Raw genomic sequence first — 17,966 nt, 5'->3', positions numbered from 1 at the left:
GAATGGGGGGAAATTTCCATTATCATTTCCTAACTCTCATGTGGCAAACTGCAAGGCAGAACTTTTTTTTTTTTTACATCCAAATTAGTTAGCATATAGTGCAACAATGATTTCAGGAGTAGACTCCTTAATGCCCCTTACCCATTTAGCCCATCCCCTCTCCCACATCCCCTCCAGTAACCCTCTGTTTGTTCTCTCTATTTAAGAGTCTCTTATGTTTTGTCCCCCTCCCTGTTTTTATATTATTTTTGCTTCCCTTCCCTTATGTTCATCTCTTCTGTGTCTTAAAGTTCCCATATGAGTGAAGTCATATGATATTTGTCTTTCTCTGACTGACTAATTTCTCTTAGCATAATACCCCCTAGTTCCAGCCACATAGTTGCAAATGGCAAGATTTTATTCTTTTTGATAAGGCAGAACTTTTTATTTACTCATTTGCCTATTTCCCTTATGGGAACAAAGGCTCTTTGAAAGTGAATGCTATGTCTTACCCATTTTTATACCGCTCACAGAATATGGGGCAGGTTCTGACATATACTAGATGCTTATTATTCCTAAGTGTCTCAGTACACTGAATTCAAATAAATATCTCTAATAAATACTTCTTCTATATAGGAAAAAAAACTGATGAGGTCCCCAAACAGCAAGGAAGTGGCTAGGGAAATAGGGAATATTCTTCTGTGTAAGTGGACTCACTGACCCCCCTGTCAAGCCAACAAGTGACAATTAGGTAGAGGAAGGAAGCACACTTCCATGAGCTTGCTCTGCATTTGTTCAGAGAAACCAATGATCAAGCACTGTAAATGAGTGTGTATTATGTTGGTAGTTCTAATGACACCACCTCATCGATCTCCCTGGCCCATCAACCCAACTTAGAGCTTCATTCACAGTTCTGTTGTGTGTGTGCACAGCCACAAAAGGGCTGTAAAGCTGGGGCCAGTGACTAACTCCATATTGTCATGTGCTCCCCATCCTTGCCTTTGCCTCTTCCTATCTCACATCCATGACTTCCCACCCTATCCACCAGTCAAGGCCTGGCTGTTGCCCCCCAAGTCTCTTCCTGCTGTACCTGATGTGAACCAACCTGTAGCACTGTCACATTCACTCTGGAAGAGAGCTTACTTATGTTCATCCTTTATCTCCCTTACTTGACTATAAGCAAGTTGAGAATATAAAAATTTCTGATGTGTCTTTGCATTCTTCATATTTCCTAGTATTGCAGGTGGCCAATAAATGTTTGTTCAATAGAAACTATCATTTCCCAAAATGATTATTTCAAACAGGGCATTCCTATAAAAATAACTGTTCTCTTTGAGTTACTGGCTCTTAATGATCAATAGGCATTTTGCAAGTTAGTGAAGATGTGAGTTATTAACCACCTCTAGAAAGAAAAGAGAGAGCCCTTCCAAATTACTTCCAAAGAAGTAATTTGGAGTTTTAGGCTGGGACACTAAAGGGGGGGGGGTGGGCAGGAGAGGCCCATACAAGAGAGTTTTACCAATGCTACGTAGCATTGGACACCTTCTCTTGTTGATACAAATTCAGACCAAGAGATCTCAAGATCTCTCTGCAGGCTGGAGTAGAAATGAGAGTACCCATGTTGCTTTAGGGATTAGGATACTTCTAGATCAATCTGGGGATCCTAAATGGGAAGTTCTTTTGGTGTGGACGCTCATGACCTTAAGGCACACTGTAGCAGAAATGAATGCCCAGGTTAGCTCCATAACCAGACTAGTCTTTATGTGGTACAAGGCAGGAACACCCTAACATCAATGCATCAAGAGGTAGTTATAGTGGAGAGAAAGCAAATCAAGTCTCTTGAACTCAAGCATTAGTCTCCAACTAGTTAGTTATGTGTGATCTTGAGCAAATTATCTAAGCAGAATTACTTAATCTCTGAGGACCTCAGTTTTCATATCTACATGTAAAGCAAAATTAATAATAATAATACTTTATACATATCCAGAATTGTGAAATCAAAATTAGATTATTCATATTAAAAACCCTCTTAGTAAAGAGGTACTATACATATATGAAATGTTATTCTTATTATTATATACCTATCATTATTTAATTCTTTATTCTGGGGGATGAGGAACAGGTTATAATTAAGCTCCCCGTGACCACATGGGGTGGATACTAGTTTTTCACTGGTAGGCTGTTACAACCTATCAAACTGTTATATTATATTCAATTAATATTCAACAGGTATTCTGAATCACCAAAAGTAATTCCTGGTATTCACAGAATCAGTGAAAATATACCTTATAAATAATTATAATTATACCAATTTCAGATTAGCAGGTGAAACTGAATATTTCATCAATTAGGATTAAATAAAGGTGCTGAGCTCCAGTTGGCAGTTACCATGCATGCCTTGCACCAGAGATCAAGATGCCTGGGCTTGAGACCCAGATCTGTCACCAACAGCTTGTGAAACGTGTTCCTTTCTGGGAACTTCAGGTTCCTCTTCTGTAAAATGAGAATGTTAACATACCTCTAATTTTCCAGCTATAATTTCCTGGGAATTTCATTTATGAGCAAAGGTCTTTGATTTGACTCATAAACGTCATAAAGGAATGCAGCTCTTCACTAGCCTTGTGAAGTACACCTTCTATACAAGTGTATTTCTGATGCAAAATTTGCCATGTGTAATATGTAAAAGCTAAGATAAAAAAGCCATTAGTTACAAATCCAATGCCAAAAAGCTCAGCCTAAACAGCAATTAAAATGAGTCTTGCTGCATAATTAAAGGGCATATGCTATATTTCAGGCCCAGTCAATAAGAGGTCTTGCACAGAGAAGCTCAAGACTTGGACGGAACAAAAGTATGTCCCGCAAGTAACAAGTTCTTCAGTTTCCATTTAATTACTATCTTAAACCATCCTGTATAATCTTATGATTATCCTGGCATGTCTTTGCTCCCAAGGTAAAAAATATACTGTCTAGTAAACAATAATGCAAAAAATGAAAAACTAGTTTGAAATGGCCTCTTAAGCTAAGCCAGTTGTTTCCAAATCTAAACGAGTTTTTATTATGGTGGTGTTGTATAAATTACCTTTCCAGGAGCTTTACCTTTATATTTAATATAAACAACGCTGTTATCTGCCCCATTTCTATCTGGTCACTTTTAGTGGGACAATTAAGGCCTGAAGGCTTTTTTTTTTTAATGTTTATTTATTTATTTTGAGAGAAAGAGAGGGGGAGGTGCCGAGAGAGAGAGAGAGAGGGAGAGAGAGAATCCCAAGTGGGCTCTGCACTGTCAGCGCAGAGCCCGATGAGGAGCTCCATCTCATGAACCTTGAGGTCATGACCTGAGCCAAAATCAAGAGTGGGATGCCCAACCGAATGAGCCACCCAGGTGCCCCTGAAGGCTTTTTTTTTTTTAACTTCAAGAAACATATGTATACATTTCCCCAAAGAGAAGTGAGAGGAGTCCTTTGGTTGGATTGTGAAAATGGGTAATAATAATAATTAGAGACTTTAATTGAATAATTAATTCAACTAAGACTTATGACAAAAAGAAAAGATGGGGTAAAATAAAAGATAATTTATGAAATTGCATTAAGACTCATCTCAAAAAGACCTCATTGTAGGGAAACTGGATGGATTCCACATTGGTAATGAAGCTAAGGGTCAGAGGTTGTTACTTTTATTCTTTTTTAAATCCCAGTACAACTGAGGCATGAGCAATGCAAACACCAAGGTAGGGGGCCTCAGCCAAGGGCTTGCTGATCCTTCTTTCTCATCAATTTTAAGAGAAAATACACTCCGGCCAACACCTGTCATTGGCATTCAGAATCTTTGGGGCTCTCTCTTCCCCCCCACTCCACCCCTAGCTGCCTCTCCTTCTGGCATCATTTTTTATAACACTTAGCATACACGGTCTTGAAAAGCCTCCTTACTTGAAATTTTCCTTTTGAGGCCATTCTGAAGAGTTTATCTTAAAACTATTCTTAGATGAAAAACCAAATGTTCTAAAGCATGATAAATGGGTGGTAATTACCAAGTTTGTTTTTGACAAAAAAGCAGGTATTCAGACCCTTCACAACCCTCCCAATGCACTGTGGCATTTGTACAGACAACATTCGATCTGTCCCAGCCTTGCCAGTGCCCCCTCAATCCTTAGGATCGATCCTTCATGATGAACTGTAATCTCTCAAGGGACATCAAATGGTAGTTACACTGAACCAAGTTGAATATGATCCTATGGTCTTCCAAACAGTTGAAATCCTCCTTCCTCGGAGACACAGAAATGCGCGTAGAGTCGCAAATAATCAAGGATGGCTACGGGGGATGGGTGAGTGATGGTGGCTCCAATGTATAACCTTTTAAAATGTAAATGAAATGTATGTTTTTTCCTATAGCAGGTATAGATGAACATAATATTTCTATGTGTAAATACACATACAAATATAAGCAGAATGTATACTTCTAGTCATAACGGCTCTCTGGGAAAAAAGTGCATATTCAGGTAATGTGATACCTCTTACTGGACCAAAAGTGAATGGGATCAAAAAGTCATCCGCCCACGTTAAGAGAGACAGAACTGCTATGTCAGGGGCTCAAATGCTTGGGCCTCTGGGGTAAGACCCTTCCAGTTTGCAAACCCTAAATCTAGCACTCTGGTCCAGTTACAGGCACTGCATTCTTTACCTTGTGCACCTGGGGTATGGACACTTGCACACAGCCCTTCCACGTCAGAAGTACCTACCTGGTGTCTGTTCGGGTGTCCCACCGAGAGCTGGAGCAGACTGCTCATGCCTGGTCAACCTCATAGCTTAAAAATCAACAACAACTCTATTTAAATAAGCATTAAAAACAACTTGAGCCTAGAAAATACACTCAGTGCTAACTCACTGGATAGAAGGGGCATGTTCAAGTTTCGTTGTCCCATTTGTAATTAATGTTGCACAAGAGATGTTTGAGTCACAAAAGCTTTGTGGTTTTATGTGAATCTCAAGAACATCCTTGAATGTTATTTCAACTCTTAATCTTCAAAATTGTTATGTGGAGTCAGTTAACAAGAAAGAACAATAAATGAACTTTATATCCCCAAAGTGACGAGTTAAATTATAAAAGAACTGAGAAATTCATAGAAATTGTCATTTATTTAATCTAGATATCAGTTTCTAGGATCTGATTCAGTCTTTCCTGTAGCCTAGCACTAATACAGGTTATTCCTAAATGGCCACCTGCTATTATCTCTGCTCCCTGAAAAACTGAGCTATTGGTGGCTTAAAGGGCTTTCATTGACTCCTTCCAAACTTCACAAAATCACATTTCTATAGCTTGTCATAAATTAGAGAAAAATGCAATAAATAAAATCAAATCATATTTATGATTCAAAATGATTATGCTATATAAGGTTGTCTTCTAATAAATGCCAATGAAAAAAGCAAACCTTTTCACTTCTGACAGGATAAGAAATATGTCTTATGGGGTTGTGTTACGGATATCACAGCAGTTGTTTAAAAATTAAATCATTTAATAAATTTTACAAGTTAGTAACGTATTTAAATGTGCCCACTCACTGGTATGGTGATTTAGTTATGAATTTTTAATTATTCGTCATTCACGAGCCATTGCTAATCATTAGTGGTCATTTAGTCATTTGGTAATTTAGGAAAATTTTTGTTCTCTTTCCAAGTGCAATATAAAGAAAGACCTTTAGAAAACAAGTATATGTGGTCTTTTTTTTAAGTTGGCGATGAAGCTTCTTTTTATGTATAAATTATCTGGTGAAGTTGTGCAGAAATTCAACTTCTCCTCAGCCTGGTTCTTCCTTTTCAAAAGCAACCCTTATTTTTGGTTTGTCTGGGAGCTTGTTTGTCTCCATCATGCATCAAAAGCAAATGTACGCCAAATTTCCACTCTGCCTCCTCCGCTGCCATGGGTCTGACCTGTCTACGTCTTTTTGGGGAAGCTCTTTGGTTACAAGGTTGGTCGTGCACACCTTCGTATCATAGGACTTAGGAGCGAATGGGGCTTCTGCGTTTCTGGCCAGGCCTCAGTGGATTTGTTGCCGTCTACATTTCAAAACAATCTACTGCTGGACCAGGGCTTTGCTTCACCCACAAACTGGAAAAAGCCCCCCATAGCACTGACATCCCTGGGGTGACCCTCTAGAGAATCTGAAGCCCAAAACTGCTGAAGGAGCTCAGTTTGCTAAATATGCTACTCTGTGAACATTCGACAAGACAAGGCAGCCTGAGAAAGACATTAAACAGATTTCAAGGAAGGATGGAAGAAGATACTCAACGAATTTTGGAAGTTAAGGTCTCAGGGAGGGAGAGGGCCCTCTTGGATTCCACAGGCCCCTTCACGCTGTCTCTCAGAGAACGCACACTCTTCTGGCGGTTCCTCGCAAAACGAGCCCTCTTGATCTTCCACAATGCCGCATCACTGAGATTAGCGACATTGGTCCTTACAGCAGTGATAGCTGTGCAAAAGGAATCAGATGTTATTTTCTTTAACAGGCTACGTAGCACAACTAGTTTGAAACAATCCATCTGTGTATATTTTCAAGATTAAAATACATCTTTCATGGATACATGAATCATTCATCTCTCTTTCTGTGGTGGGTCTTATATAAAAAGTCATCACTATAGGGGCACCTGGGTGGCTCACTCGGTTAGGCATCCGACTCCTGATTTCTGCTCAGATCATGATCTCACGGTCATGAGATGGAACCCTGCATCTGACTCTGCACTGGGCATGGAGTCTGCTTGGGATTCTCTCTCTCCCTCTTCCTCTGCCCCTTTCCAGCACTCTCGCTCTCAAAAAAAGTCATCGCTATTGCCTATCATGACTATTGCCTATGATTTTCCCTTTTTCTTATTTTTAATTTTTTAAAAATTTTATTTTAGAGAGAGAGTATGCAAGTGGGGGAGAGGGGCAGAGAGGCAGAAGGGAAGAGAGAGAGACTCTTAAGCAAGCTCCATGCTCAGTGCAGAGCTGGACACAGGGCTCAATCCCACGACCCTGGGATCATGACCTGAGCCAAAAATCAAGAGTCAGACATTCAATCGACTGAGCCACCCAAGCACCTCTCACCTATGATTTTTCTGTTTAGACTGTAAGATTGCATTGTCTAATTTTTATTATCACTGGATAAATGGTTGAGTGACCAACTTTTCCCATCTATTTAGAACTGTAGGTAACTAACTGATTAATAAGCATGTAAGAGTGAATTTGCAAAGTGTAAATATATCTCACAAAACTGTTCACAAACATTGCGTGATGACTGAATAATATTTAAGAAACACACCATCAGAAATGGTTATCATAGGTCCTCAGGGAAATGAGAAGAGTTTTGAGGCTGGAATGCCAGAAAATGGTTAACCTATGGATTACTAAAGAGTTACTCAATAAATATTTGATAAACTGAGTTCATGAAGTCAGGGTATCCTTCATAATGGGAAATTAAGTTACAGGCATAGTATTGTCTGCTTTTCTAGCAGGTACAAAAACAGTTACTGTGACTGTTTAAGGCAAGCTCTTCTTTTGCTTACTTGTAGGAAAAGGAAATTCTTTGTTACAATCCAAATGTAGCTGAGCTTCCAAAGAAAGTGTCTCAAATCTGTTGACAAAGAACTCCCAGCTCAAAGCAGGAATATCTTGCTTAAGAAAATGCAGGAGTAAAAGCTTGCTCAGTATTGTGGGTCGATCTTTAACCACAGTATCAAACTGGAAATCAAGACAAAGACACAGACCCTGGGGTAGAGAGGGGAGAAAAGGTAAGTCAGATGTAAACATCTAAGCTACTTCAAAGCAGCTACGCTAAGCAAAGTCAGTAAAACGAGGTAACCTCCTCAATCCATACATATAATGTAATATAGGATAATATAATGTAGAATACTCCGACTAAAATCTTTTTTCATTGCAAGTCTGGTAGAAATAAAATACAGAAGAGGAACTTCTACTTGTAGAATCTCTCTTGAATTTTAGTTCAGAAATCTAAATTAAATGTATGTTATTGGTTTTTAGATGCATTCCCTAATAACCACTTGATCCAAATGCTCTCAAACCAATGTTTCTTTTTTCAATGTCTGTAGTTTCTATCAAGAGAATCATACTTCCAAAGCTACATTGTAGAATACACAATACGGTTTTCTAATTCCCTTTCAATGCTATATTCTGTGGTTCTGAAAGAAAGTAAACTCATCTTGTCATCTTGGAATATGAGTGGAACACAGAATCTTAAAAAATCAAAGTTGGAATGGATTGAGCTTCCATTTCTCTAGTATATGAGCCTGCTTACCATTCCCCCGGCTCCTCTTTTTTAAAATTTATTTATTTAAATTCAAGTTAGTTAACATACAGTGTACTATTGGTTTCAAGAGTAGAACTCAGTGATTTATCACTCACATATAACACACAGTGCTCATCCCAACAAATGCCCTCCTTAATGCCCATCACCCATTTAGCCCATCCCCCCACCCATGAAACTTAAAAGCCATGCTTCACTCAACCATTCTATTAATTCATTCAACTCTCATCTGTTGAGTGCCTCCTACATTCCACACCCTGAGCAGGGATAGGACCAACAGAAAAGGCCTATCCAGAAGACAACTGGGAATTTTTATAAGAGAAGATGTGAGTCCACACTTAGCAAAACCATCTCATTTCTCAGCTCCTGTGCTTTCTTCTTGGTCCCTTTTAGAGGAAGAACCTTTACTCTGGATTGGAAGCAGTGTATACACTCAATAGTTAAGAATGTGGACTTTATTATGACTCAGACCTGAGTTTGCTCTGCCACGTACTAGCCATGTGACTCTGAAAAAGTTACCTACCCCTTCTGACCCTCAGCTTCTCTATCTATAAAATGGGAACCCACAAGGTTATTGTGGGGATTAAATGAGACCATGGATGATGGGACACTTCTAATACACTGTCCTGGAAAGACAGGACCTATTTGACAAATTTTAACTTTTGCCATGATTATTAATTTTAATTATAATGATATAATAATAAGCCAGGTGCCATTGTGGGGAAACAGGAGATCAGACCTTTGGAGGTTCTAGTCTCCGTTCTACTACTAATTCACTCTGTGTCCTTTAAAAAGTCACATTCTGGGGCATCTGGGTGGCTTAGTCGGTTGAGTGTCCCAACTTCAGCCTAGGTCATGATCTGGCTGTTCCTGAGTTCGAGCCCCACATCAGGCTCTGTGCTGACAGCTCAGAGCCTGGAGCCTGTTTTAGATTCTGTGTCTCCCTCTCTCTCTCTGCCCCTCCCCCGCTCATGCTCTGTCTCCCTCAAAAAAAAAAATAAATAAAATAAAAAGTCACATCATCTCTCCGAGACTTGGCTTCTCCAATTATAAAATAAAGGTGCCAAACAAAATAAATGCACAACTCCCTCCAGGTCTCATATTTCATGTTCCTTTGACTTTAATTTGTGGTGTTTCATTTTGATAGCATATTTGCCTTCTCATGTTTTGCTTTGATTTATACAATAATTCATCACGGAGATTTCTCTTAAAGTAACTAGCAATTAAAGACAAGAGCTCCCAGCCCAGGAACCAGCCAAATAGTATAAGATAAACCAGCTTAGTGTAAAAATCTGCCATAAAAAAAAAAGTTATACCATAATTATATCTGTCAAAAGTGACATCGCCATATGGACAAAGAAAAGAAAGTATTGACAAATAAAAACAAAAGGTCTGTTAATAAGGTGTGGTTCTGGGATATTTTCCCATTTGAAAATTCCCACTGTTTTTGTCCTCCTTCTCCTCCTCCTCCTCCTCCTCCTCTTCCTCATCATCATCATCATCACTACTGTATGTGTTTATACCGCTACGATTTGGTTGACCAGAGCACCATCTGCAGAGCAGATAACACACATCTGAGGGCCGTCACCTGCAATGCCGGCCTCTTTATGGTGTCAAGCAGGAGACCGGCCCTGGTAGCCACGGCTGGGTTGACATCCTCCACAGCTGTCAGAAAGCAGCAGAAGGCATGTGCCAGGGAGTACTTCAGCAGGTGGTTTTTGGTGACTGAGTGAATATCCAAAAATCTACAAATTACAGCCACTTTCTCCACTGCAAAGTAAAAGGCAGAGGGGAAAAAAGGGAGGGGGGACATTTAATAAGCTAAGAACTGAACACATAAAGAAAAAGTTAATTCTGGGCCCCCACACACTATTTTGAAATACCAAAAGGAAATTTTAATGCCACCTTCTTGCATGTTCCATCTCATCTGGCAACAGAGACCATTTCTACCTAGTGCAGTACTTTCCTGTGGGTTTGCCTTTTTTTTTTATGGTCTTCCTCACTGTTTAATTCAAACTACATTTCAAACTATTCAAAATGTCTCCATGCTCATTTCTTTGTCCATTCCATAAGACCTTCTGTGGACCACACAGGGAGACAGGAGGTGTCCACCAGGCCTGGCTTTATATTCTAGATCCCCTACTCCACCCTTAATATGTCATGATGTGAAATGACAACAAATGGACTTCCCAGGGCTATAGCAGCCACATATTTTTTATATGCAATATATGCTTTCTTACTTGATAGATTTTTTTAATTAAGTTTCTTTAATTCTAGTACAGTTAACATACAGTGCTATATTAGTTTCAGATGTGTAATATAGTGATTCAATAATTCCATACATTGCTCAGTGCTCATCATGGTAAGTGTACTCTTTAATCCCCATCACCTATTATCTCACCCATCCCCCCACCCTACTCCATAAGTCAGTCAGTCTAATTATTCTGAAACTCTATATTAAATGACTCCAGGGGCGCCTGGGCGGCTCAGTCAGTTAAACGTCCAACTTCAGCTCAAGTTGTGATCTCACAGTTCATGAGTTTGAGCCCCACATTGGGCTCTGTGCTGACAGCTTGGAGTCTGGAGTCTGCTTGGGATGCTGTGTCTCCCTCTCTCTCTGCCCCTTCCTTGCTCATGCTCTGTCTCTCTCTGTGTCTGAAAAATTAATAAACATTGAAAAAATTATATTAAATGACTCCAGGCACCCTTAAAACATGGCTTTATAAGAAGTTAAAGTAACTAGTTAAGTAACAGAGTGCCATGAAAATAAAACTTTCATTACTTTGTTGAAAGCATTCCAGCAGCCTAGAATATTCTTCCTGTTCTCCTCTACTTATTGCTATTGCACCATCTTAAAGAATATGCTGCTGAGATTCTACTTGTTCTGTAAAGTCTACTCTGACCTAGAATGGCCTTTTGGTCTCATGAACTCCTACAAAAATACTACTCATTTACATCCTATTCATTTACATAAGATATTTGTGTGCTCATATATAGCTATATGACATGTCTTCTTTTGTGGTCTTGAGTTACATTTGTATCTTTAGTTTCTTTTTTTAAATTTTTTTTAACATTTATTTACTTCTGAGAGACCGAGAAAGAGACAGTGTAAGCAGGTGAGCAGTAGAGAGAGAGGGAGACACAGAATCTGAAACAGGCTCCAGGCTCTGAGCTGTCAGCACAGAGCCCGACGCGGGGCTCAAACTCACAGACTGCAAGACCATGACCTGAGCTGAAGTCGGACACTTAACCAACTGAGCCACCCAGGCGCCCCTGTATCTTTAGTTTCTTAACCTCCTACGTGTTTATATTTGGCTTGATCAATCAAATTAGTAGTTTCTTGAGAGCAGGAATCTGCTCTTACATTTCTTTTTATTGGTCCCATAGTACCTAGTACATATAATACTTATCAGTAAATTCACCAATTCACTTATTTTAAAAACATATACTTAAAAATATATTTATATATTTAAAAATGTGTGTGTGTGTGTGTAACTAAGAAACTATCCCAGGTACTTGGAGGAAGATGAAAGTAAGTGGAAAATGAATTGTTACAGACTCAATGTTTGCGTTCCTCTCCCTCCACACCAAAATTTGTATGTTAAAGCCCTAACCCCAATGTGATGGCATTTGGAGGTGGGGCCTTTGGGAGATAATTAGGTTTAAATGAAATCATGAGGGCAGGGCCCCCATGATGGGATTTGTATCATTATAAGAAGAGGAAGGGAACCAGAGCTTTCTACCTTTCTCTCTACCATGTGGGACACAGAGAGGAGGCAGTCATCTACAAGACCGGGAGGGAGACCTTGCCAAGGAACCATATGTGCCGGCACCTTGACCTTGGACTTCCCAGCCTCCAGAACTGTGAGAAATAAATGTCTGCTGTTTAAGTCCCCCAGTCTACGGTGTTCTGCTACTACACGAGCAACCTAAGCACACTAACATATGAGTCATTCACAAGTCTTGGCTTAAAAGTCAAGTCAACGAAAAGAAATAGGAAAGGCACAGCTATAACTGAAATGTAATTTTTAAAGCTATAAATGCCACTAATGAGGTGTAAATAAAATGCCAAGGAGACCAAGAGATAAAGAAATAACTTTCCACTGAGGGAACCAAGAAGGTGGAACTCACTAGTGGCATTTGAAAGAGGATCAAATGGAGGCAGCATTTGAATGGACCTTGAAGGAAAGAGGATTTCAGATGGACAGCAGAGGGGCCAAGGCAAGGGTGATGGGAAGCAAGAAGCGATGGGGAAACTGCAAGGGTATGTTAGATAGAAGAGTAGGAAATGAGGCGCCAAACACTCGCATTTAGACATCCAATGCGACAACATTGGATTTATCATATAAACCAGCCCCAGGGATTCACCTGGCACTGAAAAATAAGAACTCTTTGAGGTGGCTACAGATTACAGATGAACTCTTAACATATAACAGTCAACTCATCTAATGGAACTTCCATTTCTTGGAGGAATTTTGGACACACTAAAATACACAGAACCATTCAGTAAGGCACACCATGGCACGTGGGCCCTGCTTGGTGCTCCCTAAGAATAGGAGCCCTAGCAGACTGGGATGACAGTGAAGGCAGCAGATGCAAGGCTATAAGAACATGTCCAGGTTCCTTCCTTACCATGTTCCTCTGAGCACCTGCCATTCTAAGCACCAAGAAATTATACCCATCACTGCACCAGACTTGGTCCCTGATGTTTCAATGGCAAGGGCATAACAGCAGACTATCAAACTTCACTGAATTGCCTGCAGACTTTGTTAAAAATGTAGATTCCTGGCCTTACCAAAAATCTGCACTTTTAACATCCCCAGTTACTTTGTACCATGTTGTATTATATATTATGTTGACCACATAATATCATGTATTATGTTGACTATATAACTTATCATTCAAGCCAGGATCTATTTGAGAGTAAACAATTGTACAATTAATAAATGTACCTAGGAAACAGTCATAAAATAGGACTATCCCAGGCAAACCTGAACAGGGTCTTCCTCCATAAGAACCACTTTGCAAAATACTATTATAGAGGAAGCTCGATTAAGTTGAACCACCAAAGAACACTAGCAAGGAAGACAGCACTCTTTAAAAAGAAAGGAGAAAAGGGAAAGCCAACAAGAGACATCATGACTGGACATCTGGTTTACCTTGTAACCCCAAGAGAATTTTTAAGCTAACACAGAGGTTACCTGCTTCAAACCTCATCTTCCAGTCTTTGCTGTTGAAATTGCCATTTATAATTGTCCAGAAGATGTCAGCACCATGAGGAAGTGACAAAGCATGGAGAAGCAGAGGAACTGCTAATGAAGACAGTTGGGAGAACTCAGATTTGACGACTCTCCACAGGCTGAGGAAGCAACAAGAAGCAAAGTGGTCAAAGTTGTGATAATGTTTCTAGACAACAAATATGAGGGTGTCTGGGTGGCTCAGTCGGTTAAGCGTTCGACTTCGGCTCAGGTCATAATCTCACAGTTTGTGAGTTCGAGCCCCACATTGGGCTCTATGCTGACAGCGTGCAGCCTGCTTAGATCCTCTGTCTCCCTCTCTCTCTGCTTCTCCCCCACTCACACGCATGCTCTCTCTCTCTCTCTGTCTCAAAAATAAATAAACTTTTAAAAAAGGAAACAAACACAATTATCTTAGTTTATGGGAAGTGTCGTTAACAAGTGACTGGTAGGAATGCTTTTGGTGAAATTACAGTCATCCACAAGACTATAAACCTCTGGTAAACTTTTCCTATGCTCTGTTCTGTTCATTTTTTTAAAGAGATTCCTTTTATGTAACAACATAGGAAAACGCCACTTAATATTACATATTAACATAAAAATTAAAAATCGTATATTAGAAATCAGATATATAAATGAGCAATGACTCAAACACTATACAAAACTGACATTAGTTCTGGGAGTGAAAGTGATTCTTTTTTAAAATTTTCTTATAGTGAACATCTGGGGAGTTTTGTTGGTTTTGCCTGCCCAGCAGCCTTTTCCTCTTTATTCTAGCAAAGAACAACTCTTTCTCTGTTAAGAACAGCCTCTCCACCCACTGGCAGGCCTGTCATTCAAGGTCTCCCCCTTCCTTAATCATCAAGAGTGAACACAAAACCAAGGTTTTTCAAAGTAGTTGAAGGAAGCAAACCATATACTAGAGCTGACAGAAAACCATCTCAGTGACACAAAAAAAAACCCCTGGATTTCACCAGTTCCATATGGCCTTCCCAATTCTCTAAGGCAGCCTTGTTTGAAATTAGGAAAATAATGTCCTTCCCCAGATCCGTCATTGTCCGTCATGGCTTTGGTATCAGAGTGGTACTTTGAGGAAAAACCTTGGCTACGTACCCCAAAGGCCAAGGTGGAGACCCCAGAGCACCAACAATTGATTTGGCCTGGGTCAATGGCCTGTAAGAGGCTGCTTTAACAACAAAAGTCAGTCCACATAGGATTCCCACTCCCATGGAATTCACAGAGCTTCTGCCTAACTACTCCTGACCCTGCTCCTTCAATGGCTTTTGCCTGGATTTGCTCATCCTTCTGTCCAGATCAGTCCTAGTCTTCCCCATATCCAGCTCAGCCAGGTCTACCCTTCCACCAGCTCCTCCCATTACACCTGTAGAGTCGCCATTTTATCATGAGGAAAGTTCTGGAGACCCTCCACCTTTCCCATTGTATGCTTCTGTACTGGTTTGAACCGTATTCCTACCCAAAATATTCCTAATCCCAACTAAGACTTCTTTTCCTTCTCTTTCATACTTTTCTCCCAAATATCAATCCTCCTCTGATTTCATTTGCCTCCCATCTTAGCCTGGATCCCAGAGTCAACCATTTCCTTACTCTAAAATTCCTTGTCCCCCTGACTTCTATCAAAATCACAAATCCCCACTTCTGAATAAACCCACATTGCCCCCTTTTCTCATCCACTCTCAGACCCCTGGGACTAACTTGTCCTACTAATTCCTGCTAACTTGATCCACCACAAACTGGTGCTAACTAATTTCAGCTTGACCCTGAAGCTGGTCATTCTTAGATTACTTCTGGTGGACACCCTACTGCTTTCTTCTATGAGTTATTCCATCCTTTTTTCCGTGTTCCTTGAGCTCCCAACCTAATCTCTATCCTCCTCCCTCTCAGGAAAAGACATTAGCACTCATTATTCTTAAGGTTCAGTAATGAGCTCTCTTTGACACGTTATTACTCTTTTCCTTAAAATATATTTCCTTACAAAGGAAAGAACATCCTTCCTCTCTTCCACCCACCCTTTGTTCTTGATCACATATTCTTGCCTTCCAGGACCTGGCTCTACCAACTACTCCCTTTCCTCTGAGCCATTCCACTGACAATAAATATTTTCAGATCTTTATCCTAAAAAATCTTTGACATCTACTCCTTTTCCCCTCTAAATATCTGATCTCTCTCTTCCTTCTCTAACAAACTTTTCAGAAGAAAGTTCTGTGTTATATCTTTACATTCCCAAAGCCCTTGCAATATGCTCTTTGCACTCCCTTAAATGTGGGTGGTCCCTAAGGATCCCTCTCTAGGGATCCATATTCATGCTATTTAAGTACAACTCTGACCCTGTTCACTGTTTTAAGATCTTCCATAGATCTCCAAACATCATAAAATGAAGTCCTTATCTTCAAGGCTATTCACACTTGCATCCCAACCTACTTCTCTAGCTTTATTTTCCATTACTCCCCTAAAGCCACACCATGCAGCAAAAAATAAAACCTTGGTACCACCTAAGTATGCACTACTCACTTCTTGTCCCTTCCTTCTAACCCTGCCATCTTTACTCTTGACATTCCAACTTTCCACAAAATGTCCTGCCCATCTCACATCTCTACCTGTTAAAATTTTATCATCCTCTCAATGTCCATCCAAATGGTATCTGTTCCTGAGCCCTTCTCTAGTCAACCAGAAATGATCACTCCCACCCTCAAACTATCCAAATAGTCCATCACACATCCCTTGGATTGACAGTGACTCACATATACACAGGGTGACCATGTGTCTCAGTTGATACCAGATCTTAGTCTACTTAATACTTATTGTTTGAGGTCATTATGAACATCACCCCTTCTTCATTCTCAAAAGTAGACCAATGTGAAGAGCAAATTATGTGGTCACCTTCTGTAAAAATAGTATTCACCCCCTTCCAAACTAGATTGTGAATTCCCAAAGTGCCTAGAATAAAAACATGTATCATAAACCCCCAATAATATTTGTTGAATGAATGACTCAATAAATGAAAAAATGAGCGAAGACAGATAAAGCCTCAAGTCAGTTTTGTCACCAAAACTTTTCTTACCACCTCATTCTCTTACATATAAATGAGGATAATATTTTTCTGATTTCCTTCCTGGAAGACAATAAGTTACTTTAAGGTTCTCAGGAAGAAAAACTCTATATAAATCCAGGGCAATATTTTATTATTTTTCTTAAAATGCTTCAAAAGTGTCTAAAAATTACCTTATCAGACAATATGCAGAGAGATTTCTGATGTCTGTTAGCACTTCTATTTCAAGTAAGAAATTGAGTAAGTCTTTAGTAGCAATGTTATACTAGATAATACTATGTATAGAGTAACTTAGCACATGTTGACATTTTTCTAGGGGACACTATATTCTTAAGCCGTCCAACAACTGATTACTAACTATTCCTTTTTTTGCCTTTTCTATTTCTAAAGAATCTAGCATTTTTCCCCTTCCCCTCCCCCATGGTCTTCTGTTAAATTTCTCAAGATCCACCTATGAGTGCAAACATATGGTATCTTTCTCTGACTGACTTATTTCACTTAGCATAATACCCTCCAGTTCCATCCACATTGCTTGCTATAAATGGCCAGATTTCACTCTTTCTCATTGCCAAGTAGTATTCCACAGAGAATAAACTGAAGGCTAATGGGGGGTGGAGGAGAGGGGAAAGTGGTTGATGAGCATTGAGGAGGGCACTTGTTGGGATGAGCACTGGGTGTTGTATGGAAGCCAATTTGACAGTAAGTTATATTTAAAAAATAATAAATAAATAAAGAATCTAGCAAACAAAATTACTATTCCTCATGTTTAAATACTTAAAAATCAGACTCAATCAAAGAAATAGAAGTTATACCTATGACAATAAAAACAAAGAATGTTCAGTCCCTATTAGCAGAAGACAGAAAATAAATTAAAGTGAAATGATATTGATCATTAACTATCCATTATTTATTGATTGTTCAATATTGATATGCCAATTAATTTTATTGATACAAAGGAATAGACAAAAATTTATCAGGCAAACATAAGACAGTGCCTACGATATGTTTTTAAAATTTTTTTTACAGTTTATTTATTTATTTTGAGAGAAAAAGAGACAGCACAAGTGGGGAAGGGGCAGAGAGAGAGGGGAAGAGGGAGAATCCCAAGCAGGCTCAGCACTGTGAGCACAGAGCACGACCTGGGGCTTAAACCCATGAAACTGTGAGATCATGACCTGAACCAAAACAGAGTCAGATGCTCAACCAACTGAGCCACTCAGGCATTCCTACAATATGTTTTTAAAAGCTAATAAAAATGAACTGATTAAACTCGTAAGGTAAGTAAAAATACAAAAACCAGGAGTTTCCTAAACTTTAGCTGTAATCAGAAAATATAATGAGTGGAAAAAAATAAGGTTTGTAATAACACTAAAATTTCTTTCTGGAAAAG

At 39.4% G+C, this 17,966-nt stretch overlaps 1 protein-coding gene across 11 annotated transcripts in view; it reads right to left on the bottom strand.

Moving 5' to 3' along the window:
• Nucleotides 1-17,966, bottom strand: part of UNC79 (unc-79 homolog, NALCN channel complex subunit) — a 270,072-nt gene that overhangs the window by 103,333 nt on the left and 148,773 nt on the right. For 10 of the 11 annotated variants that reach the window (XM_042990436.1, XM_042990435.1, XM_042990440.1 and 7 more), the window contains 5 exons: nt 13,474-13,631; nt 9,861-10,042; nt 7,515-7,716; nt 6,263-6,442; nt 4,715-4,780 (listed from right to left, as the gene is read on the bottom strand). In XM_042990436.1, coding sequence (XP_042846370.1) covers nt 4,715-4,780; nt 6,263-6,442; nt 7,515-7,716; nt 9,861-10,042; nt 13,474-13,631 — 788 coding nt within the window. The remainder of the gene's footprint in view (nt 1-4,714; nt 4,781-6,262; nt 6,443-7,514; nt 7,717-9,860; nt 10,043-13,473; nt 13,632-17,966) is intronic. The other variant, XM_042990437.1, reaches the window with a different exon arrangement.

Source organism: Panthera tigris, chromosome B3 (genome assembly GCF_018350195.1).
Source record: "Panthera tigris isolate Pti1 chromosome B3, P.tigris_Pti1_mat1.1, whole genome shotgun sequence".
NCBI lineage: Eukaryota > Metazoa > Chordata > Mammalia > Carnivora > Felidae > Panthera > Panthera tigris.
This window is presented reverse-complemented; position numbering and strand designations above follow the sequence as displayed.